General features: G+C 47.9%; 1 protein-coding gene across 3 annotated transcripts in view; it reads left to right on the top strand.

Moving 5' to 3' along the window:
* TUBGCP3 (tubulin gamma complex component 3) overlaps window positions 1-3,597 on the top strand; it is a 72,608-nt gene extending 69,011 nt beyond the window's left edge. For all 3 annotated transcript variants that reach the window (XM_081815213.1, XM_081815215.1, XM_081815214.1), the window contains one exon: window positions 2,478-3,597. In XM_081815213.1, coding sequence (XP_081671339.1) covers window positions 2,478-2,636 — 159 coding nt within the window. In that variant the 3' untranslated portion in view covers window positions 2,637-3,597. The remainder of the gene's footprint in view (window positions 1-2,477) is intronic.
* The last annotated feature ends 13,752 nt before the right edge of the window (window positions 3,598-17,349 follow it).

Genomic DNA, 17,349 nt, shown 5'->3' with positions numbered 1-17,349 from the left:
TGTTGGGGTGACACCACGGTGCCCGCATCGCGCTGCTGGTTTTCTGCAGTTGACTGTTCCTGTCAGTGTGATTTAGAAAGGAGTCCTTTCAGCCTGCCCACCACCCACAGTGGGGCTCTACCTTCCCCTGGACCCTGGGCTGACGGGGGCTGCTCTCCTGGGATGGCTGTGGTGGTGTCAGCCGGGGGTGGGAGCCCTGCGGGGACCGGGCGGAGCTGTGCAGCCTCAGTCCTGCGGGGGCCCGAGGTGAGGCAGGAGGGTGCGAAGGCGTGCGGGGAGCCGCTGTGGGGGACGCGGAGCACGCGAGGCGGCGGGTGCTTAACTTGGGGCCCACAGACCCGGGAGGCTGTGAGAAGAGCAGATACACAGAGTCCGTGTGCTCTGATGTTTATTTCTGTGTTGTGGGTTTGGTTTCTGATTCCGTCTGTTTCTCAGTGTGATTTTAGTGATGGAAATATAGGTGAAAGAATTTTATGAAGAATTTTTACATTCAGTTGCTCGTTAACTGATTCGAAAGACAAATAAGCATTGACGTTGAAACCTTGAAAAATTAACGTTTCTGTGTGCTTTTGTCTCCGTGTGGTTCAAAATTTAAAATGAAACTACCTCCCTGTTCCATAGGCATCTGGTTTCCTTCCCGGGGTCCTCGTACTTTCGACGGCTGTCTCAGCATAACGTGGACGTGGGAGGACTTTGTCCCTTTCGCAGGTGGTCTTCCTCTGACATGAGCTACCCAGCACGTTTGTTAAAAATGCTTCCTAAATGGTGGCAAAGATGGAATTATGTTCAGTGCAAAGATACATCCTCACCGGACAGGTGTTTCGATAATGAGATAGCTGCTAGACCCCGTATTGTAAACCCTGTATGGGTACATTTCTTAAAAATGAGTAGTGACGGTTAGTTTCATACTCTTGGTGAAGTTAGTAGCGTACCGGCAGCGGAGTAAAAAAGTGTGTGCTCGTGCTCATTTCTGAAAGAGACAGGGATGGTTACACATTTTCCTGAGAGACTTAATACATTTGTTTTAAAGATTTTATTTATTTATTTGAGAGAGAGAGAGAGAGACAGGGGGAGATCACGAGCAGGGGAGTGGCAGAGGGAGAAGCAGGCTTCCCGCAGAGCAGGGAGCCGGACGTGGGACTCGATCCCAGGACCCCGGGATGATGACCTGAGCCGGAGGCGGATGCTCAACCGACTGAGCCACCCAGGTGCCCTGAGACTTAGTGCATTTTTGAAAAGTAATCTTAATCTGTATAATCCCAGTTTTTCTCAGATTACAGTCTTAATCTTCTTTCTAAATCATGGCCACTGGGATTTCTTTTCCTTAACAGAAAAAGTCCTTTTCTGTTCTTTTTGAATTATTGGTGCCCGGAGCAGCCGGGGGGTTAGCGGCTGCCGTCCCGTACTGCTCACGAGCGGTCTCTCCCGGAGCCGCAGCCTGAGGACAGAAGTGTTGCCCACAGTTCTGTGTAGTGAGCGCACCCAGCGCACCTGACAAGAAACCACTGCCTGTACGCTTCGCAGTAGAGTTCCTTAGCGACTGTCTCGTAAGCCCTTGGGCTCCCCGAAGGACAAAGGGGTGTCCACGGCACCCCAGTCTGTGCTTGGTCAGGTGTCAGTTCCCTTGTGTAACACACCTGAGTCTCCGGGAGCTCGGAGAGGGACCGAGATGCTTTTAGGCTTTGGAAGGACTGATGGGATGTGGTGTTCCCGAGGCGACTTCTCTGCAGATGGGACCTTTTCCAGGTCTGCAAGTGTGGAGACGAACATCACCTACTTTGGGCAGCCACACACCTGCTGGCTGTGACTCAGGAACCCGGCAGGGATGGGGTGTGTGCTCAGAAGTGACTCCGCCCTGCAGAGAAGCAGCCAGCGTTTGTCGTATGAAAGTTGGAATAGACTGCTGTCATGTCCCCTCGTCTCCACAAAGCCCCCTGAGAAGGAGGTGACGTGGCCGCACTCTGCCTGGTCTTCAGCAAGGCGACTCAGCCCACATCCGCAAGGACCCGGGGGCCCTGCGGTCATGGTTTAGAGGCGTGTGGTTTCTCACGTGCTCCTTTGTGTTCCTGGGAGGGCTCTGTGGTTCAGTACTCCTAACTCAAGTGAGAGATGGAACGTGTAACACTGGGTTTTATATTTAAAAGAAAAAGAATTGGCTTTTTTTAACATCAGAAGCTTCGCTATTTTGCTTATTCTTATAGAACTTAGGGCAAAAAGGAAGTTCTTTTAAGTAAACTGTATTGATTGTGCATTCGTGTTTGTAGACACGGTATCTCTTCCTAACGCGGCTGCCACTGGCTCGCCGACCTCGGGTCCTGGAGCAGCCGTCCTCCCTTTGGGACGCGCCGTGGTGGCCGTTCGTGGATCCCGTTGGTCCTGAAGGAGAAACCGCCCAGATGAGGCCGCAGTGGCGAGGCCGTGGTACGTTTTGTGGAAGGCTCCCTTCTGAAGTGGATATTCCTTTTTCTTGTCTTTAGGGCATCGTGCAGCAGTTTTTGGTGCTGCTGACGACCAGCTCTGATGACAGTCTTCGGTTTCTTAGCTTCCGCTTGGACTTTAACGAGCATTATGAAGCCAGAGAGCCAAGGCTCCGCGTGTCTCTGGGCTCTCGAGGGCGGCGCGGCTCCCACACGTGAACCTTCCCCGTCCTCACAGGGAGCTGCGCACGCTGGGAACTGCATCACGAGACGAACATTCACATTTAAGTCCTCAAGGCCACTGGCATGCTGCGGACGTCCGCCGTTCCTGCCCACAAGTCCTTCAGTGTTTTCAATGGCATGGCGTCTGGTAGAATCAAAGTCATGTTTTTATACATTGGAGGTGAATATATTTGTAATATGACTAAGTTAAACAGGCTGGTTTGCACTATTCAAATTTATTTTCTAAAGTCTTCATATTTAAGAGATACCACACTTTGTTGAGGCTTCTTAAGCTCTCCATGATATAATTTATATTTGTCACTTTTTAAGAACTCACAGTTGCTTTTAGAGAAAATTAGAGCGAATGGATGTTCATTAGTTAAGATGGTAATGTCATTGCTATTTTTTTAACATCCTCCTTAGAGGCAGTTTTTGTTAGATAATCAAATTAAATTGAAACAGAATGTCCCTACTAAGAAAATATAATACAGAGCATTTTATTTTGGTTTGTAGTGTGTAAAATATTAACCTCTGTAAGAATGTTTATCCTTCTTTCAAAGTTTATCTTCTTTCAAAGTTTACATTTTTATATTTAATTTACTCTTCAGATAACTTCTAAACTAGTGTAGAACTAGTTTAATGGGGGGGGGGACATGAACAGAACACCCACAAGCCTCGATTTCTCCATCTGTCGGCTGAAGTGATATGTAAATACGATGACTAGAAAGTTAATGAACTATTTTATTTTCAAATTCTGATAAGCATTGGAAAGAAACTGACTTGAATAATGAAGATTTCCTTTCTCCTTGCCTATTTTTTCATTGTAAATATTTATATACTACTGACCAGATGTGGGGGGAACTGTTTTTTGTAAAAATGTCATATCAAGTCACATAAATCTGCCTTTATGATGTTGCATAAGTGAAACTTAGAGAATTAAAAGCAGTTATCTTTCAGACGTATCGGTTCTTCCTTGAATGAATACTCTGTGAAGAGACCGAGTTCACCCGCCAGGGTCACGGACCGGGCTGGCAGTCTGATGTGAGGCGCGTCGGGGCATGAACTGTGCCGTCCGTGAAACCTGGGAAATGGACCGTGTGTGGCCTTAGGGCGGAGCCGGGGGTGGGGGCGGGGTACCCTTCATTCAGCTGTCTGCTGTTCCCGTCTGAGTCCCTGTCCCACCAGAGGGGCGATTAGAAGTCCTGGCTCTGCAGAGATGGATTTGTGGTGAAGGCCAGAACTTTTTAGGATACCAGTTTAGTTTTAGTTTAAAAATTTGTAAAATTGGAAATTGGATGCAGGTTTCTCTACTGGGACGTTTCCCAGAAGTGACAGTGTGTTGCGTACAGGTCCCCCCGCCCAATCCCCAAGTGGGCACACCTGGGCAGACTTTTGCCAGCCCAGACCAAGTAGAGCAAAGCGGCAATCACCATCAACTCCTGCGGGGGCTTGTTTGCGCGCTCCCAGACCCCGAAGTGACCTGTCTTGGGCTTTTTTTAGGACACAGCTTGCCGGCAGGCCCAGCTTCAGTCCTGGAGGCTGGGCTCTGAGGGGCGAGCACAGCCCCGGAGGGCGCTGAGCTCGGCCACCCGCTGCAGACTCTACGCTGAGCTCCTCAGAAAGCGCAAATCCCCTCAGAACAGCTGCTCATGGAGCTGTTCTGTAAAGCAGAGTGGCATAATGTGGACTTTGGAAAAGCAGGGGTTGCCTCTATCTCCCAGAGAAATTTCCCAAAGATTTTTTGACTTTGGAGCCTGTTTTTATTATCTTTAAAGCATTTCTCCTTTAGTCCTCAGTAGAGACCACTCTGGAAAGTGCTAATCCAGATTTGGGGACTAAAACTCCATTTGAGCTTAAGAGCTATCACATAATTAGGCACGGTTTGTGGGTTATGGAGCTCTCTCTGAGAGGGGCCTCCCAGTGGGGCCAGGAGGTTCTGGTGGGTCTCAGGATGGAGTTGGGGGTCTGGCAGACGGAGATGGGGCCACAGAAGGGCCCGGGCAGCCCAGAGGGTGGTGTGTCCATCCAAGAGGCCTTGCAAGAGCTCGTTTCAGACCCCACTGGAGACGCCACGTAAACGGGCAGGCCTGTCACAGAGCAGGGTCTCACTTGGTGGTTGAGGTGGGAGGGCCAGTTGCAGGGGCAAATCATCTCTGGAGACCGATGTTCTGGTGTGGCCCTGGGTAATGATAATCGTGCTAACCTTTCAGGTTGTCGTGAAGATCAGAGATCACTGTATGCACCTGGTCAGGCTCTTAGCAGGTTCTTTATAAACAGAGCTGTCATGTTTCTGGTGGACTGGGCAGCTCCCGCAAGCCCAGCTCACCTTTCATGCCATTGAGGATGCCTCTTACTGCCCAGGAAGGTCCGGGACCGTGGCTGCAGGCACAGATCACCCCTGGTCAGGACTTACCTCCCTCGAGTCCTGTCAGGTTGGCAGGCTTGACTGAAGAGGGGAAGGGGGTCACCTGTCCCTCCTGCGTCGCATGCGTATGTCACCAGCGGAACTCACGGCGTCGTGATTCTCCCAGCCCTATGGAAAATGTGTCCTGGCTTGATAGGACAGAACGTACAGCCAACATGAACCTCCCACTTCCTAGGAAGATAGCACTTTTATCCAATAACCACGGTCATGCTCAAGGTGGGTCCCAGGGCACAAAGTCTATGTGATGTGTTGAGTGTTACCAGGGGAGGTCGCGTGGACCACGGAGCGGGCAGGTAGGCTAGTGGCCCATGGTCGGGTGTGGCTCCTCCTGGCTGGGATCGCTGGTGTGAACGCTGTGGCCACAAGCAGTGAGGACAAGCCTCCTACCTCAGTATTCCAGAAGGCCGAGCGTAGCTGGCGGGGCCTCGGTGGGCAAGAGGATGCACCGCCCTGCTCGAGTGCCATTTGCATGTGTGGAAATAATCAGGTGAGTGCAGCTCCCATGTGAAAGGCAGAGCCACTCAGGTCTGTGTCGGTGACTTGGGCGGGGTCGCTCGGGTCTGTGGGACCGTGATGCGGTGGGAAGATCACTGTCCGGGAGGAGTGATGGTCCTTCCCATGACCCTGCTCGGTTTCAACCATGTCCGATCACTGGACACTCTTTGGTGGGTAGGTTATAAACAACCGTTTCCTTTTCTACTCTGCTTATGAGACTACTCAGATTTCTTGAGTTCCAAGCTCATTTTTGTTTCTAGAAAATCGTGTTTTCACTCAGCGCTTTTAAGTTTGTTGGCATTAATTTTTATATAGATGCCTTTATATTTCATTCCTGATATTGTTTGTTTTTGTTTTCCGTTTTCTTCCTGTTCACTTTTACCAGTGTGATTATAGTTTATGCCTTTCAAGAATTATCTTTTGATACTATCATTTTACTATGTATAGATGCCATTTTTTTGCTTTATAAATTACTGTTCTGTATTTAATACCTTAATTTTTCTCTTTTGGTTTATTTTTTTCCCAAATTGAATGCTTACGGAGTTTCTTTTTCTCGTTGTGTTTCTGACTGAATCATTCTCTGCATCAACTTGAGTTACATCACAGGCCTTCATGGGGAGCTTTTCCTATGTCCTTAATTCCTAACTAATCCGTGATTCTCTTATTTTCTTCTGACTATGAATATAGTTACAGTTCAAAATGTCTAGGAAGTTTGCTTTTTTTCCTCCTCTCAATTTTTTTTTCTGAAAAAGAATAATAGAAAAATGCACAGAAATTCGTCAAACCATATATCAAAAAATATAACATTACCCGTATGAAAGAGTGGGACAAAAGAACAGAAAGAAACCTCAACAGACTGAGCAAAGTACCCAAGAGCCGGTGTTCGTGGGTCTTTAGAGTCTTTGACGGTTCACTTCAGAGGTCTGTGAACTGATGAGTCAGCAGATGCTTCGGGATAAATGGCTTTGGGCAAACCGTTTGGAAGAAAATTTAAGAGCTTTACCTCCCACCACACAAGAAAACACATTTACTTCTGGATGGCCATTCACATTGTTTCTAGTATTTGAGTGTATAAAGAGAGCCGCTGCGAACAGGTGTGTAAGAGTCTATGATAAATGCCTTCATTTCTCCGGTGACCAGGAGAGGGGATGGCTAGACTGTCTATGGTAGGCTTACGACTGACTAGTCTTCAGAGACTGGCTGGCGTGGTTAGCGAATGGCGTGGTTAGCGCGGGTCACTCTCTCGTCTGCACTTCCCCGAGTGCCCTCTCACTGCTGGAAGTCCTCACGGGGGGCGCGGTGGCATCATTTCCCTGATGTCCGAGGACATCGAGCGTGTTTTCATAGGCTTATCTACCATGAAATCGTTTCTGCTAAAATATTTGCCCATGTTTTTTGGGTTGTTTTCTTACAGTTTTGAGAATTCTTTATATATCTGGATATAAGTCTTTTATCATATAGGTGATTTGTAAATGTTTTGTCCCAGTTTAAGTCTTTTTAAAAAATTGGAGCATCCATCAGGCTCTATGCTTGTCAGCACAGAGATTTTTATTTCAGCCCGTGGTGTGGACAGAGTCTCCCACAGGTGCGGTTTGCAGGAAAAAGACTCCAGACAAATGAGTATGCGTAGAGAATCATAGCAAGGCTGATAACTCCTTTTTTGTTGTCATTTTAACCACAAAATGAAACTTGTCAGAAGTGGTATCTATGTATTAGTGTGCAATTAGCCAAGAGTCATCGCCATGATTACAGTAGTTTTCAACTGTTGTCAACTTTAAATCATAGCTATTTGTTCAGAGCTGCCTGTCCATCACAGGGGGCTGTTGAGCACTCGAAATGTGCCTACTCTGAATTGAGATGCGCTCTAAGTGTAAAACACACTGCAAATTCCAAATATTTAGTATGAAAAAAGGAATGTAAAATAGCTCAATATTTTTTCATACCGTTACATGTTGAAGTGATATTTTGTATGTTTGCTTAAATAAAATATATTAAAATTAATTTTGCCTGTTTTTGATTTTTTTTTTTTTTTTTTTTTTTTACTTTTTTAATATTTCTACTAGAAAATTACAGATTACCTGTATTCTAGGATTCCGTTCAGGACACCACATGACATTTGGTTGTTATGTCTCCCTAGGGTCCTTCTGGCTGTGACAGCTTCTCAGGCTTTTTTCTATGATCTGGACAGTTTTGAGGAGTACTGGTCAGAGATTTTATAGAATGCCCCTCGGTTGGGTTTTGTCTGATGTTTTTCTCATAATTAGATTGGGATTATAAGCTTTGGGGAGGAAGACCACAGAAGTAAAGTGCCCTTCTCATCACTTGGAATCCAGGGTGCACACTGCCAATGTGGCTTATCACCATGGATGCTGACCCTGATCGCCTGGCTGAGATAGTTTTTCATCCTGTGCTCTTTAGGAGGAGGTCACTGTGTGCAGCCCACATTTAGGGGAAAGGAGTTATGCTCCACCTCCTTGAGGGGGAGCATCTACATAAATTATGTGAAATTCTTCTGCATGGGAGATTTGTCTCTTCTCATATTTCTGACTAGAGATTAATCAGTTTTATTTATCTTCCCAAATGAGCAGCTTTTGTTGTCATTGATTTTCTCTATTGTTTCCTGCTTTATATTTTATTGATTTCTACTCTGATCTTTATTATTTCTTTTCTTCTGCTTACTCTGAAGTTTTCTCTCTCTCTCTCTCTTTTTTTTTCTTGAGATGGAAGGTAATTGATTTAAGATCTTTCTGTTGCATTTTACAAATTTTAGTATGTTCTTTCATTATTTTCTTTTCAAAATACTTTCCGGTTTCCCTTTTGGTTAATTCTTTGACCTAGGGGTTATTTAGAAGTTTGTCATTTGGTTTCCAAATTTTTATGGAATTTGCAGATACCTTTCTCTTACTGATTTATAGTGTAATCCCACTGTGGTCAGAGAACATACTTTATATGAGGTGAATCAATTTAAATTTATTGAGATTTGTTTTATGACTCTAGGGTGTGTCTTGGTAAATGTTCTGGGTACACATTAAAAGAGTGTTTATTCTACTGTTTTATGGTGTTCTATGAAGTCCTTTAGGGTAAGGTTTAAATCTTCTGCATTCTCACTAATTTTTATCTACTTTTCCTATGGATTGTTGAGAAAGGGTGTAATCTTTCCACTATAATTATGAATTTTTCTCTTTCTCCTCACATTTCTCTCAGTTTTTGCTTTATGTATTTTGAAGCTCTGTTGTTAGGTTCATAAGTATTTAGGATTGTTATATCTCCTAGATGAATGGACCTCCTTTATCATTGTAAAGTGATCCTCGCAATCTCTAGTAATATTCTTTGCCTTGAAATATACTTTGTCAACATTAGTCACTCCAGCTTTTCTTTTCTTATTTGAGAGAGAGTGTGTGAGCACAAGGGGTGGAGGGAGGCAGAAGGAGAGAGAAGCAGACTACTTGATGACCAGGGAGCCTGACGCAAGGCTCAATCCCAGGACCCCAGGATCATGACCTGAGCCAAAGGCAGACACTTAACCAACTGAGCCATCCAGGCACTCCCAGCTTTCTTTTCATTTGTGTTAACATGGTATATCTTTTCCATTCCTTTATGTTTAACATGTTTATGGCTTTATATTTAAAGTGGATATCTTGCAGACAGCATATGGTTGGGTCACACTTGAGTTTGTTGTTTTTAATTCCCTCAAACAGTCTCTGTTTTTTAATTGGAATTTCTAGACTATTTACCTTTAATGTGGTTATTCATGTGGTTGGGTTTAAGTCTACCATTTTGCTATTTGTTTTTCCTCACTGCTGAGACAAGACCCTGCTTTGTACTCAGTAGTTTTAAAGTTAGGTACTTCATTCACCAATTAATTACTAAGCCATTTATGATGTACCATTATCTATTTGCACTTTCAGAGTTATTAGGGAGGGCTTCCATTTCTGGCTAAGATGGAATCATAGAGACCAGACGTATTCTGCCTGATACAAACCACACCAACCAAACACAACCAAAGAAATCAGACACCATGTCCCAGTGGAGACAATATATAGCTGGCAGCGGAGAACCATGATACCTCGGAGATTTGGCAAACAGCTTAGGTGAGCCCTACAGGTAGTCTGCAGTCTGCCGTGCAGGAAGAGGGAACCTAGGCAGAGCATGGACATTGCTCTAACTTCAGTGCAGGTGGTTGTCCTGCGAAGCCAGAGCAGCTAAAGTTTACAGGATAGAGTGTCAGAGATCTTAACTCTGGATTTATGAGTCTGGGACTCAGAGGAGAGGTCAGGGCTAGAGATAAACATTTGGGGATCATCAACATACAAGGGGCATTTGAAAGCATGGGACTTAGTGAGATTACCAGGAAGAAGATACAGAGAAGAGGATCCATGACTCAGTCCGAAGTACTCCCAACATTTAGAGGCTGAGCAGGAGCCTGGCAGTGTCATGGAGGCCAAGAGAACGGTGTAGGAAATCAGCGGTCAGCTCTTTTGAATGCTGCTGAAAGGCAGACTTGGATTCTGTTAAAAGAATTGATCATTGCATTTGGCAAGAAGATGATTTTGACAAGAGCTGTTTCATTGGAGTGCTGCTTTATCAGGTTTTAGTTTTTTGTGTTGAGAGAAGCAGCTTTTAGTGATACAGGTTTTTTTCTATAATTAATTTCTACATATCAAGTTTATTTTTATTTTTTATTTTTCAAAAGATTTTATTTATTTGACAGAAAGAGCACAAGCAGGGGAGCGGCAGAGGGAGAAGGAGAAGCAGACTCCCCATGGAGCAGGGAGCCCGACGTGGGGCTCGATCCCAGGACCCCGGGATCATGATCTGAGCCGAAGGCAGACACTTAATGACTGAACCACCCAGGCGCCCCTCTACATACCAAGTTTAAAGATTAATTATAAAGCCAGAAGCCATGTTCCTACCTCCTACTTTAAAATAATGAGCTTTTCTAGTAACGTGGGAGCCTCCTTTGACTCTTCCTATTTCCTGCCTCCTCTGTGTAGATAAGTCATCCTGACTCGTGTCTGTCACCCCCTTTTCATTGTAATTTTGCCACCTGTGTTTGCATTGCCAACAATGACAGATTGTTGGTGGAATCTGTAATTCAGCATTTTATTCCTATTTTTTTTTAAGATTTATTTATTTGAGAGAGAGAGTAAGCAGGTGGAGCGGTAGGCAGAGGGAGAGGGAGAAGCAGACTCCCCGTTGAGCAGGGAGCACGATGCGGGGCTCCATCCCAGGACCCTGAGATCATGACCTGAGCTGAAGGCAGACGCTTCACTGGCTGAGCCACCCAGGCATCCCACGTAATTCAGCATTTTGTATGTGAGGTCATATTGATACCCATAACGTCAGTCTCATGTTGAGAACTGACACCTCCAGTTGTAACTGACATTCATGTATTGCTCTATATTATTCCAATTTTTGGACATGCCACAATTTATTCAGCCATTTTATTGTTTGTGAGTGTTTGGATTGTCTGCAATTTTTAGCTTTTACAGACATGGCTGGACCTCAGTGCCAGTCTGTGCTGGCATCTCATGCTTTAGCTTCAGTTCCTTCCATTAATGAAGTTGGGTATATTTCCATGTGTTTACTCGCTATTGAGATTTCCCATGTGTGAATTGCTTGTTTCTATCTTTTGTGCTTTTTGGAGAGTTTCTTACCATTCTGTTATTGATTTATGGGGGTCTCACATATTTTATACATTAGTCTTCTGTCCTAGATATTTCACACACAAGTTTCTCAGCTTCTCGTGTGCTCTCTTTGTGTTGTCTTTTTTATTTTAAATTTCAGTATAGACCCATCTGTCAGTCTTTGTTTTTTTTTTTAATTTTTTTTTTTTTTAAGATTTTATTTTATTTATTTGACACAGAGAGAGAGAGACAGCTAGAGAGGGAACACAAGCAGGGGGAGTGGAAGAGGGAGAAGCAGGCTCCCGGCCGAGCAGAGAGCCTGATGCGGGGCTCGATCCCAGGACGCTGGGATCATGACCTGAGCCGAAGGCAGACGCTTAACGACTGAGCCACCCAGGTGCCCCCTGTTAGTCTTTGTTTTATAAAAATGTTATATTAGCAAATGCTGCATTTTGTTTAAGAAATATATTCCTAACCCTGGAATCAGGGAAGATAAACATGTAATAGTTGTGTCTTTCACATTTTGTTTTTAATTTTCCTGGAGTGAATTTTTACAGATGTTGTGAGGTGGGAGTCTGATTCATTTATTTTCCACAAATGTATTCAGTTTCAGGGCACCAATAATTGAGACGTCAGATCTAAGATATTACTCTGTCATAAGCCAAAAATCTATATATTCATGGTTTTGTTCCATTGGTCAAATTGTCTCTCCTTGCGTCAACACAAGACATTCTTAATTTCTACAGTTTTATAATAGACATTGATATCTCAAGGAAAATGCCTCAAACTTTTATTCTTCAAAAATCTCCTGGCGGTTTCTTACCTTTTTCCTTTCATATAAATTTTAGAGTCCAGTCCCCCAAAAAGAATAAGGTTTTGATTAAGGTTGTACTGTCTATAAATCAGTTTGGAAAAGGTTGACATATTTATAATATTGATTATTTCAATCCATGAACATAATATATCTCTCCGTGTTTACTTTTGTCTTTCTTAATGCCTTTCAACATTCTATAAACTTTTCCGTGATGAGTTAGCACAACTTTTGTTAGATTTATTCTTAGGGGACTCATTGTAAAAATGCAATTGTATTTTCTTTCTCTTTCTTTTTTTTTAATTTAAGATAGAATTTTTACCTGTTACTGATACACAGAAATGCATTTAAGTTTTGTATGTTTTGTATCCAGAAGTCTTGCTAAGTTATCGTGGCAATTGTCCACTAATTGTAATAGCTTACCTGTAGCTTCACTGGATTTTCTATGTACTTGTGCTGGTTTCCCCAAGAAGCAGACAGCAAGGTGGAATTAGTTATGTGAGAGCTTTATTGGGAGAAATGCTGGAGAGGGACAATGGTGGGAGGGATTTGGTGGAGCCTGGTAAGGCCAGCTGGGCATGATTCAGGTCAGATCCTCATGGAAAAGGGCTGAGGGGAGGAAGGAAGATGAGGCGGAAGGGTCAGATTGCAGCGCAGTTCTGGGGAGGTTTGACAAAGCATCAGGGAGTTCTTGAGCCAGTTACTCATCATGGGCTCCTGTGTCCTGTGCAGACTTGCAGGGAGTATGGCTTCCCCGTGAAGGCCGTGATGGATTTCAGAGCGTGTCATCTGGGGCTTCAGATCAATGACATTCCCAGAGATGAAGATCTGAGATGCTCACAGCCCACAGATATGTTTGCTCAGACCTCTTTGGGGGGCAGCTCAAAGGGAGGTGGTGAGTGGGGTGAGCTTACCCCTGTCACCAGGTGCAAGCCAGTGACTGGCCTTCCATTTTGAATTCTTCTCAGGCATCACTCTGACTGATGTTGGTTTCTTGCCGTGTGGCCCAAAGCTTCGTTCCTGGGTAAGGGCTCTGAATCTCTGCAGCCTGACCCTTGTAGGCCAGAGTTGCTGCCTTCCAAGGGGTTGGCCGGAGAAGACCCTTTGGCGGCTGCTTTGACTCGCGGGCCTTGAATGACCGCGTTCCAGGATGTGCTTTTGGTTCAGGCATGTCTTCGCAAGCTGTGCTGAAGAGCATATAAGATGTTTTTCTAGACGTGTTTCCAGCCTGTCGTCTGCCCACTTTCCGAAAACACCTCAAGCTCTTCACGAGCTCGCGCCCTGCGCCCTGCTGTCGCTCGGGGTGTGGGAAGCCCTAGGTGAAGTCTGGAGAGCCTGCTCCGTGAGCTGTCCATGCCAGCCAGCGGGTGAAGCTGGGCTCTCCGCTCGGAGCCTTCTCCCCCTCTCCGAGGAGCAAGGGCTCTCACCCGGCTTGGGGGTCTAAGAACCGGTCGGATCAGCGGCCGGATGATGGTGCGTCTGCGCGCACCTCAGCATCACCCAGCAGGCGTGTCTGCAGGGGTGGCCGCCGCACCTGGGACTGTCCCGTCCGCGGCGCCTAGCGTGCAGAGGTCTTCTTACCCTGGCACTCATTTGGCTGTAGTGGCCTCCTGGCGGGAAGGAAGGTTTCCAGCACCTGTCCGCACAGACTTGCCCTGGGCGGAGCCCTGAGGGTGTTTCCACGCCTCCTAATCGGGCTGCAGGCCTAGAGCCCGTGAGCCCCACCCCAGCCTGTGGGGGCCATCCAGCGGGGCTGTGACCTGCATGGGGGCCCGGCGGGGCCACCGGGGGGCCAGGTCCGGTAGGGCCCCTCCCCTGCTCCCGCCACACCCTGGCCGTCTGTGGGAGGGAGCGGCCGGGGCGCCGGGGGGCTCCGGGTGGGAGGCAGGGAGGTGAAAATTACACACAGATCTCTGAGCTCTGAAAATATACCTCCGCTTTCCAGAAAATTGAGTCAAATGGTATGGAAATTTGGCTAAGTGATTATGGATATTGTTCTGTGGACGTGTTGCCAGGTGTCTCTTCAAGAAGAGAAATAAATCTGTATTTCTCTGCCTTTATTCTGGGTTTAAGGTTTTAATAAAAATGCAGCGAGGGAATTCTGCATAGCAGCTTGTCTGGAGCTGAGATTCATGCTGCTGACAAGAGCCCCAGACTGTCTTGTCTCACACAGGCTCGTGGTGACCACCGACAGCCTTTGCCCACCACCCCAAGGGACACCCAGAGCACAGCAGCCCCCCATCCACCCCAGGGAGTGTGGGCCCAGCCCCTTCCTTCAGGGCACCCCTGCTGCTTGCCCTCCTGGTTCCAAGCGTGGGGCTGTGTCACTGGAGGGGTCTGAGTTCCCTGCCCACCGGGACTTTGCTGGGGACACGGAGGCGGGGGTGGCCTGTCTCAGCCTCCCCTCCCGCCTGGCAGCTGTCCTACGGTCTGGAAAGCTAGCTTCCCAACCCCTCCTTGCTGCAGAGTCCAGTCCCTTCCCTTAGATGCACAGGTTGGGAAGGGTGGAGCTGGGAGAAGGGTCGCAGCCTCCTGAGGCTGGGGCTGCAGGCCTGGGGTGGGGCCCCACGCATCAGACCCCTGAGCCCAGGAGCTCCGAGCCGTCTCCTCTCAAACCCAGAGAAGCTGCACACGAGACTTCAGGGCGGATTCCAGAAGGGGCGGATGATGTGCTCCAGCCACGGGGACCCTGGTGACCTAGGCTGCCACAGGCGACATCTGAGAGTGCCCTGATAGAGGGCTGAGGGCGCCCCCATCTCCCAGCCTGGTGGTCCCCAGAGTGGCTGGCGCGCCCGGCGGGTCCAGGAGACGGTCCACGGAGGGCGGGGAGGGCGTGCAGCGAAGAAGACGAGATGCAAACCCTTCAGTGTGAACCCTTCAGCCACAGAAGGACGCTGGTGTCAGGGTGCGGCCCCACCCTGGTGGCGCAGGAGGTTGCTGTGGACGGAGACGTGGGCTGGCACTCGCGGGAGGGTGGGGATCTGTCCCCTCCTCTCTGTTGTGGCTGTTTGCGGGACTGACTCCGCATGCAGGACTCACTCCTTGTGCGGAACTGACTCAGGGTGAGGAACTGACTCCGCACGGGGGACTTGCTCTGCGTGCGGGACTCAGAGTGCGGGGCTGACTCTGCGTGCGGGACTCGCGCATCCCGCTTCCAGCCGTGTCCTTTGTCTTTCTCCCACTTGGCTTCCTGGTTCTCTGGTTTCTTCAGCGTCCTTGCTCGTGACTTCCTCAGATGTCGTCGTGCCTCGGACTCCCCTGGGCTGCAGTCTCCCGCGTGCTGGCCAAGGATGCTGCCCGCAGGTGGCGGGCCCTCCACCCTGGTCCTGCCCCATCTTCCTTCTGCTCTGGCCCGGGCTGTTCGTGGGACTGCTCGCTGTGTAGACGGCCCGCGGGCAGACGCGTCCTCCCTGACGCCGTGGGTCCCGTTCCTCGCGTTTCCACCTGCTGTCTTCGCGGATGTCTGCCTCCTCGTTTTCCAGGTCCTCCAACACGTTTGTCATAGTTAAAGTTTCTCTCTGAAACTCCGGTGTCTGAGTCATTTCCAGGTTTGCTTCTATCAGCTACTTCTTTTTAATCTTTTTTTTTTTACATGATCTCCGCACCCAACGTGGGGCTCAAACTCATGACCCCGCGATCAAGAGGCACGCACTCCAGCGACTGAGCCAGCGCGCGCCCCTATCAACGATTTCTTGTTGCGGGGCACATTTTCTTGTTTTTTTTTATGTGCCCTGTATTTTTTTTAGTTGACACCAGAAGTCCATTTGTGTATAAGAACAGCAGAGACTAAGCAAGGTGTCCGTGTGAAGCTGTGGGTGTGCCCTTGAACCAGACTGGGGTCCTTTCCCCACGTCCTCAGGCATCAGACCAGCACCATGGACTTTATATATATTCCACTGGTGGTCACCCTGCAACAAAGCTGGGGACAGAGCAGCAGACTTGGAAGCAAGTGATACACCGCACACAGGCGTCTTCTGAGTGTCCAGGGAGCAGGGGGTCGAGTCAACCTGCTCTGTAGTTGAGTTGGGTGGGGGCTTCATGGTCATTGGAGGTCGACTCTGGCCCCAGGGGCTTCAGATGATCAGGCTGGTCAGGGTGTGCTCTCTCTCTCTCTCTCGGGTCAAAGTGGCCACGGGTTCATCTCCGTCCTGCTGCCTTGTCCTCAGGTGTCATCCCGCACCTGTCCCTGGGGAGCCCCCAGCCCTGCCCCTGGTGAGTGTCTCCCCTTCCCTCAGGGCAGGTGTGCCGTGCCTTTGGCTTGCTCTGCAACCGGCCCCCGAGAGCTGGATCCCACTGGGCTCCGCTGCACCCTCAGTCTCAGCAGCCCTGGTTCCCGTGTGTCTGTGGAGGCCTCTCAGCTTGTGCCATTCCCCGTTTCCCCCCACAAAGGATCCGGGGGGCTGGGTCCAGAACTCATTCCACCTGGGTGTGTCCCTGCCTTCTGGGCACCCGGCGGCCTCATCCCCCCTTGCTCTGTGGAGGCTGCTCTCATTTCTGGGGTGGGAGCCCCATTTGCTGGCCACCTGCTGTGTCCTGCGTGGAAGCCGTCAGTGTTATTTTGCACAGAGATGGGAAGTGATCCTGAAAGTTCTGTGGCCCGGAGTTGGCCGGTTTTCTTGGGGCCAAGCAGTGCTGAGAGGCTGCCACTTACAGTCGGTACATGGACGTTGGCAGTGGTTTGTGGGTCGTGTCTGAGAGGGGGATACCCCAAAGTCCTGTGCTCCTGAGCAGGTATTTTCGGCAGTATTAAAACACTCAGCCCCTGCGAGGGAGAACCTAGCTAATGATGTTTTGACAATGATTCAGGAAGCAGCTACTTTTCAGAGGAGATGTGTCTGTGGGGAACACACTTGGGAAGGTGTTGAGGATGTTACGTTGTTTGGGGGGTTTGTTGTGAAGAATTATGCGTTTCACTTTTTTTTAAGTTTAACTTAACACTTTAAACACTCAGAAACATCGTTTTTAAACTTGTTTTAAAATATCCCAAAGGGTTTTAGTAGATTGGACTTATTCATAAGAATCATTAAAATTCAACACCTTCTAATTAACCGGGAGCAGCACCTGACTGTGATCATGGAGTATAGAAATTTGTTGCCTAAATTTTAACAAAATCAGGCCGCATTGGTCCATGGGCTTGAGTAATGTGCAATACAGTTTAGAAGTCCAGCCAGTGATGCGCTTTCCAGCTTGACCTGTGTGTCTTGTGAGGAGTCTTTCCTCGGTCGTGATAGAAAAACCAAGAGTCAGAATTAGCTGAACTTAAACATCATCTCAAGCGGTTGGTGCCACGAAGCCTTAAACCCAGTGTTTCATAAATAAGAAGCCCATGCAAGCAGGGTACTCACTCAAATC

This window comes from Leptonychotes weddellii, chromosome 3 (genome assembly GCF_054177405.1).
Source record: "Leptonychotes weddellii isolate Sample4059 chromosome 3, ASM5417740v2, whole genome shotgun sequence".
Lineage (NCBI taxonomy): Eukaryota > Metazoa > Chordata > Mammalia > Carnivora > Phocidae > Leptonychotes > Leptonychotes weddellii.
The sequence above is the reverse complement of the archived record's forward strand: the minus strand, read 5'-3'. Positions and strand labels throughout refer to the sequence as shown.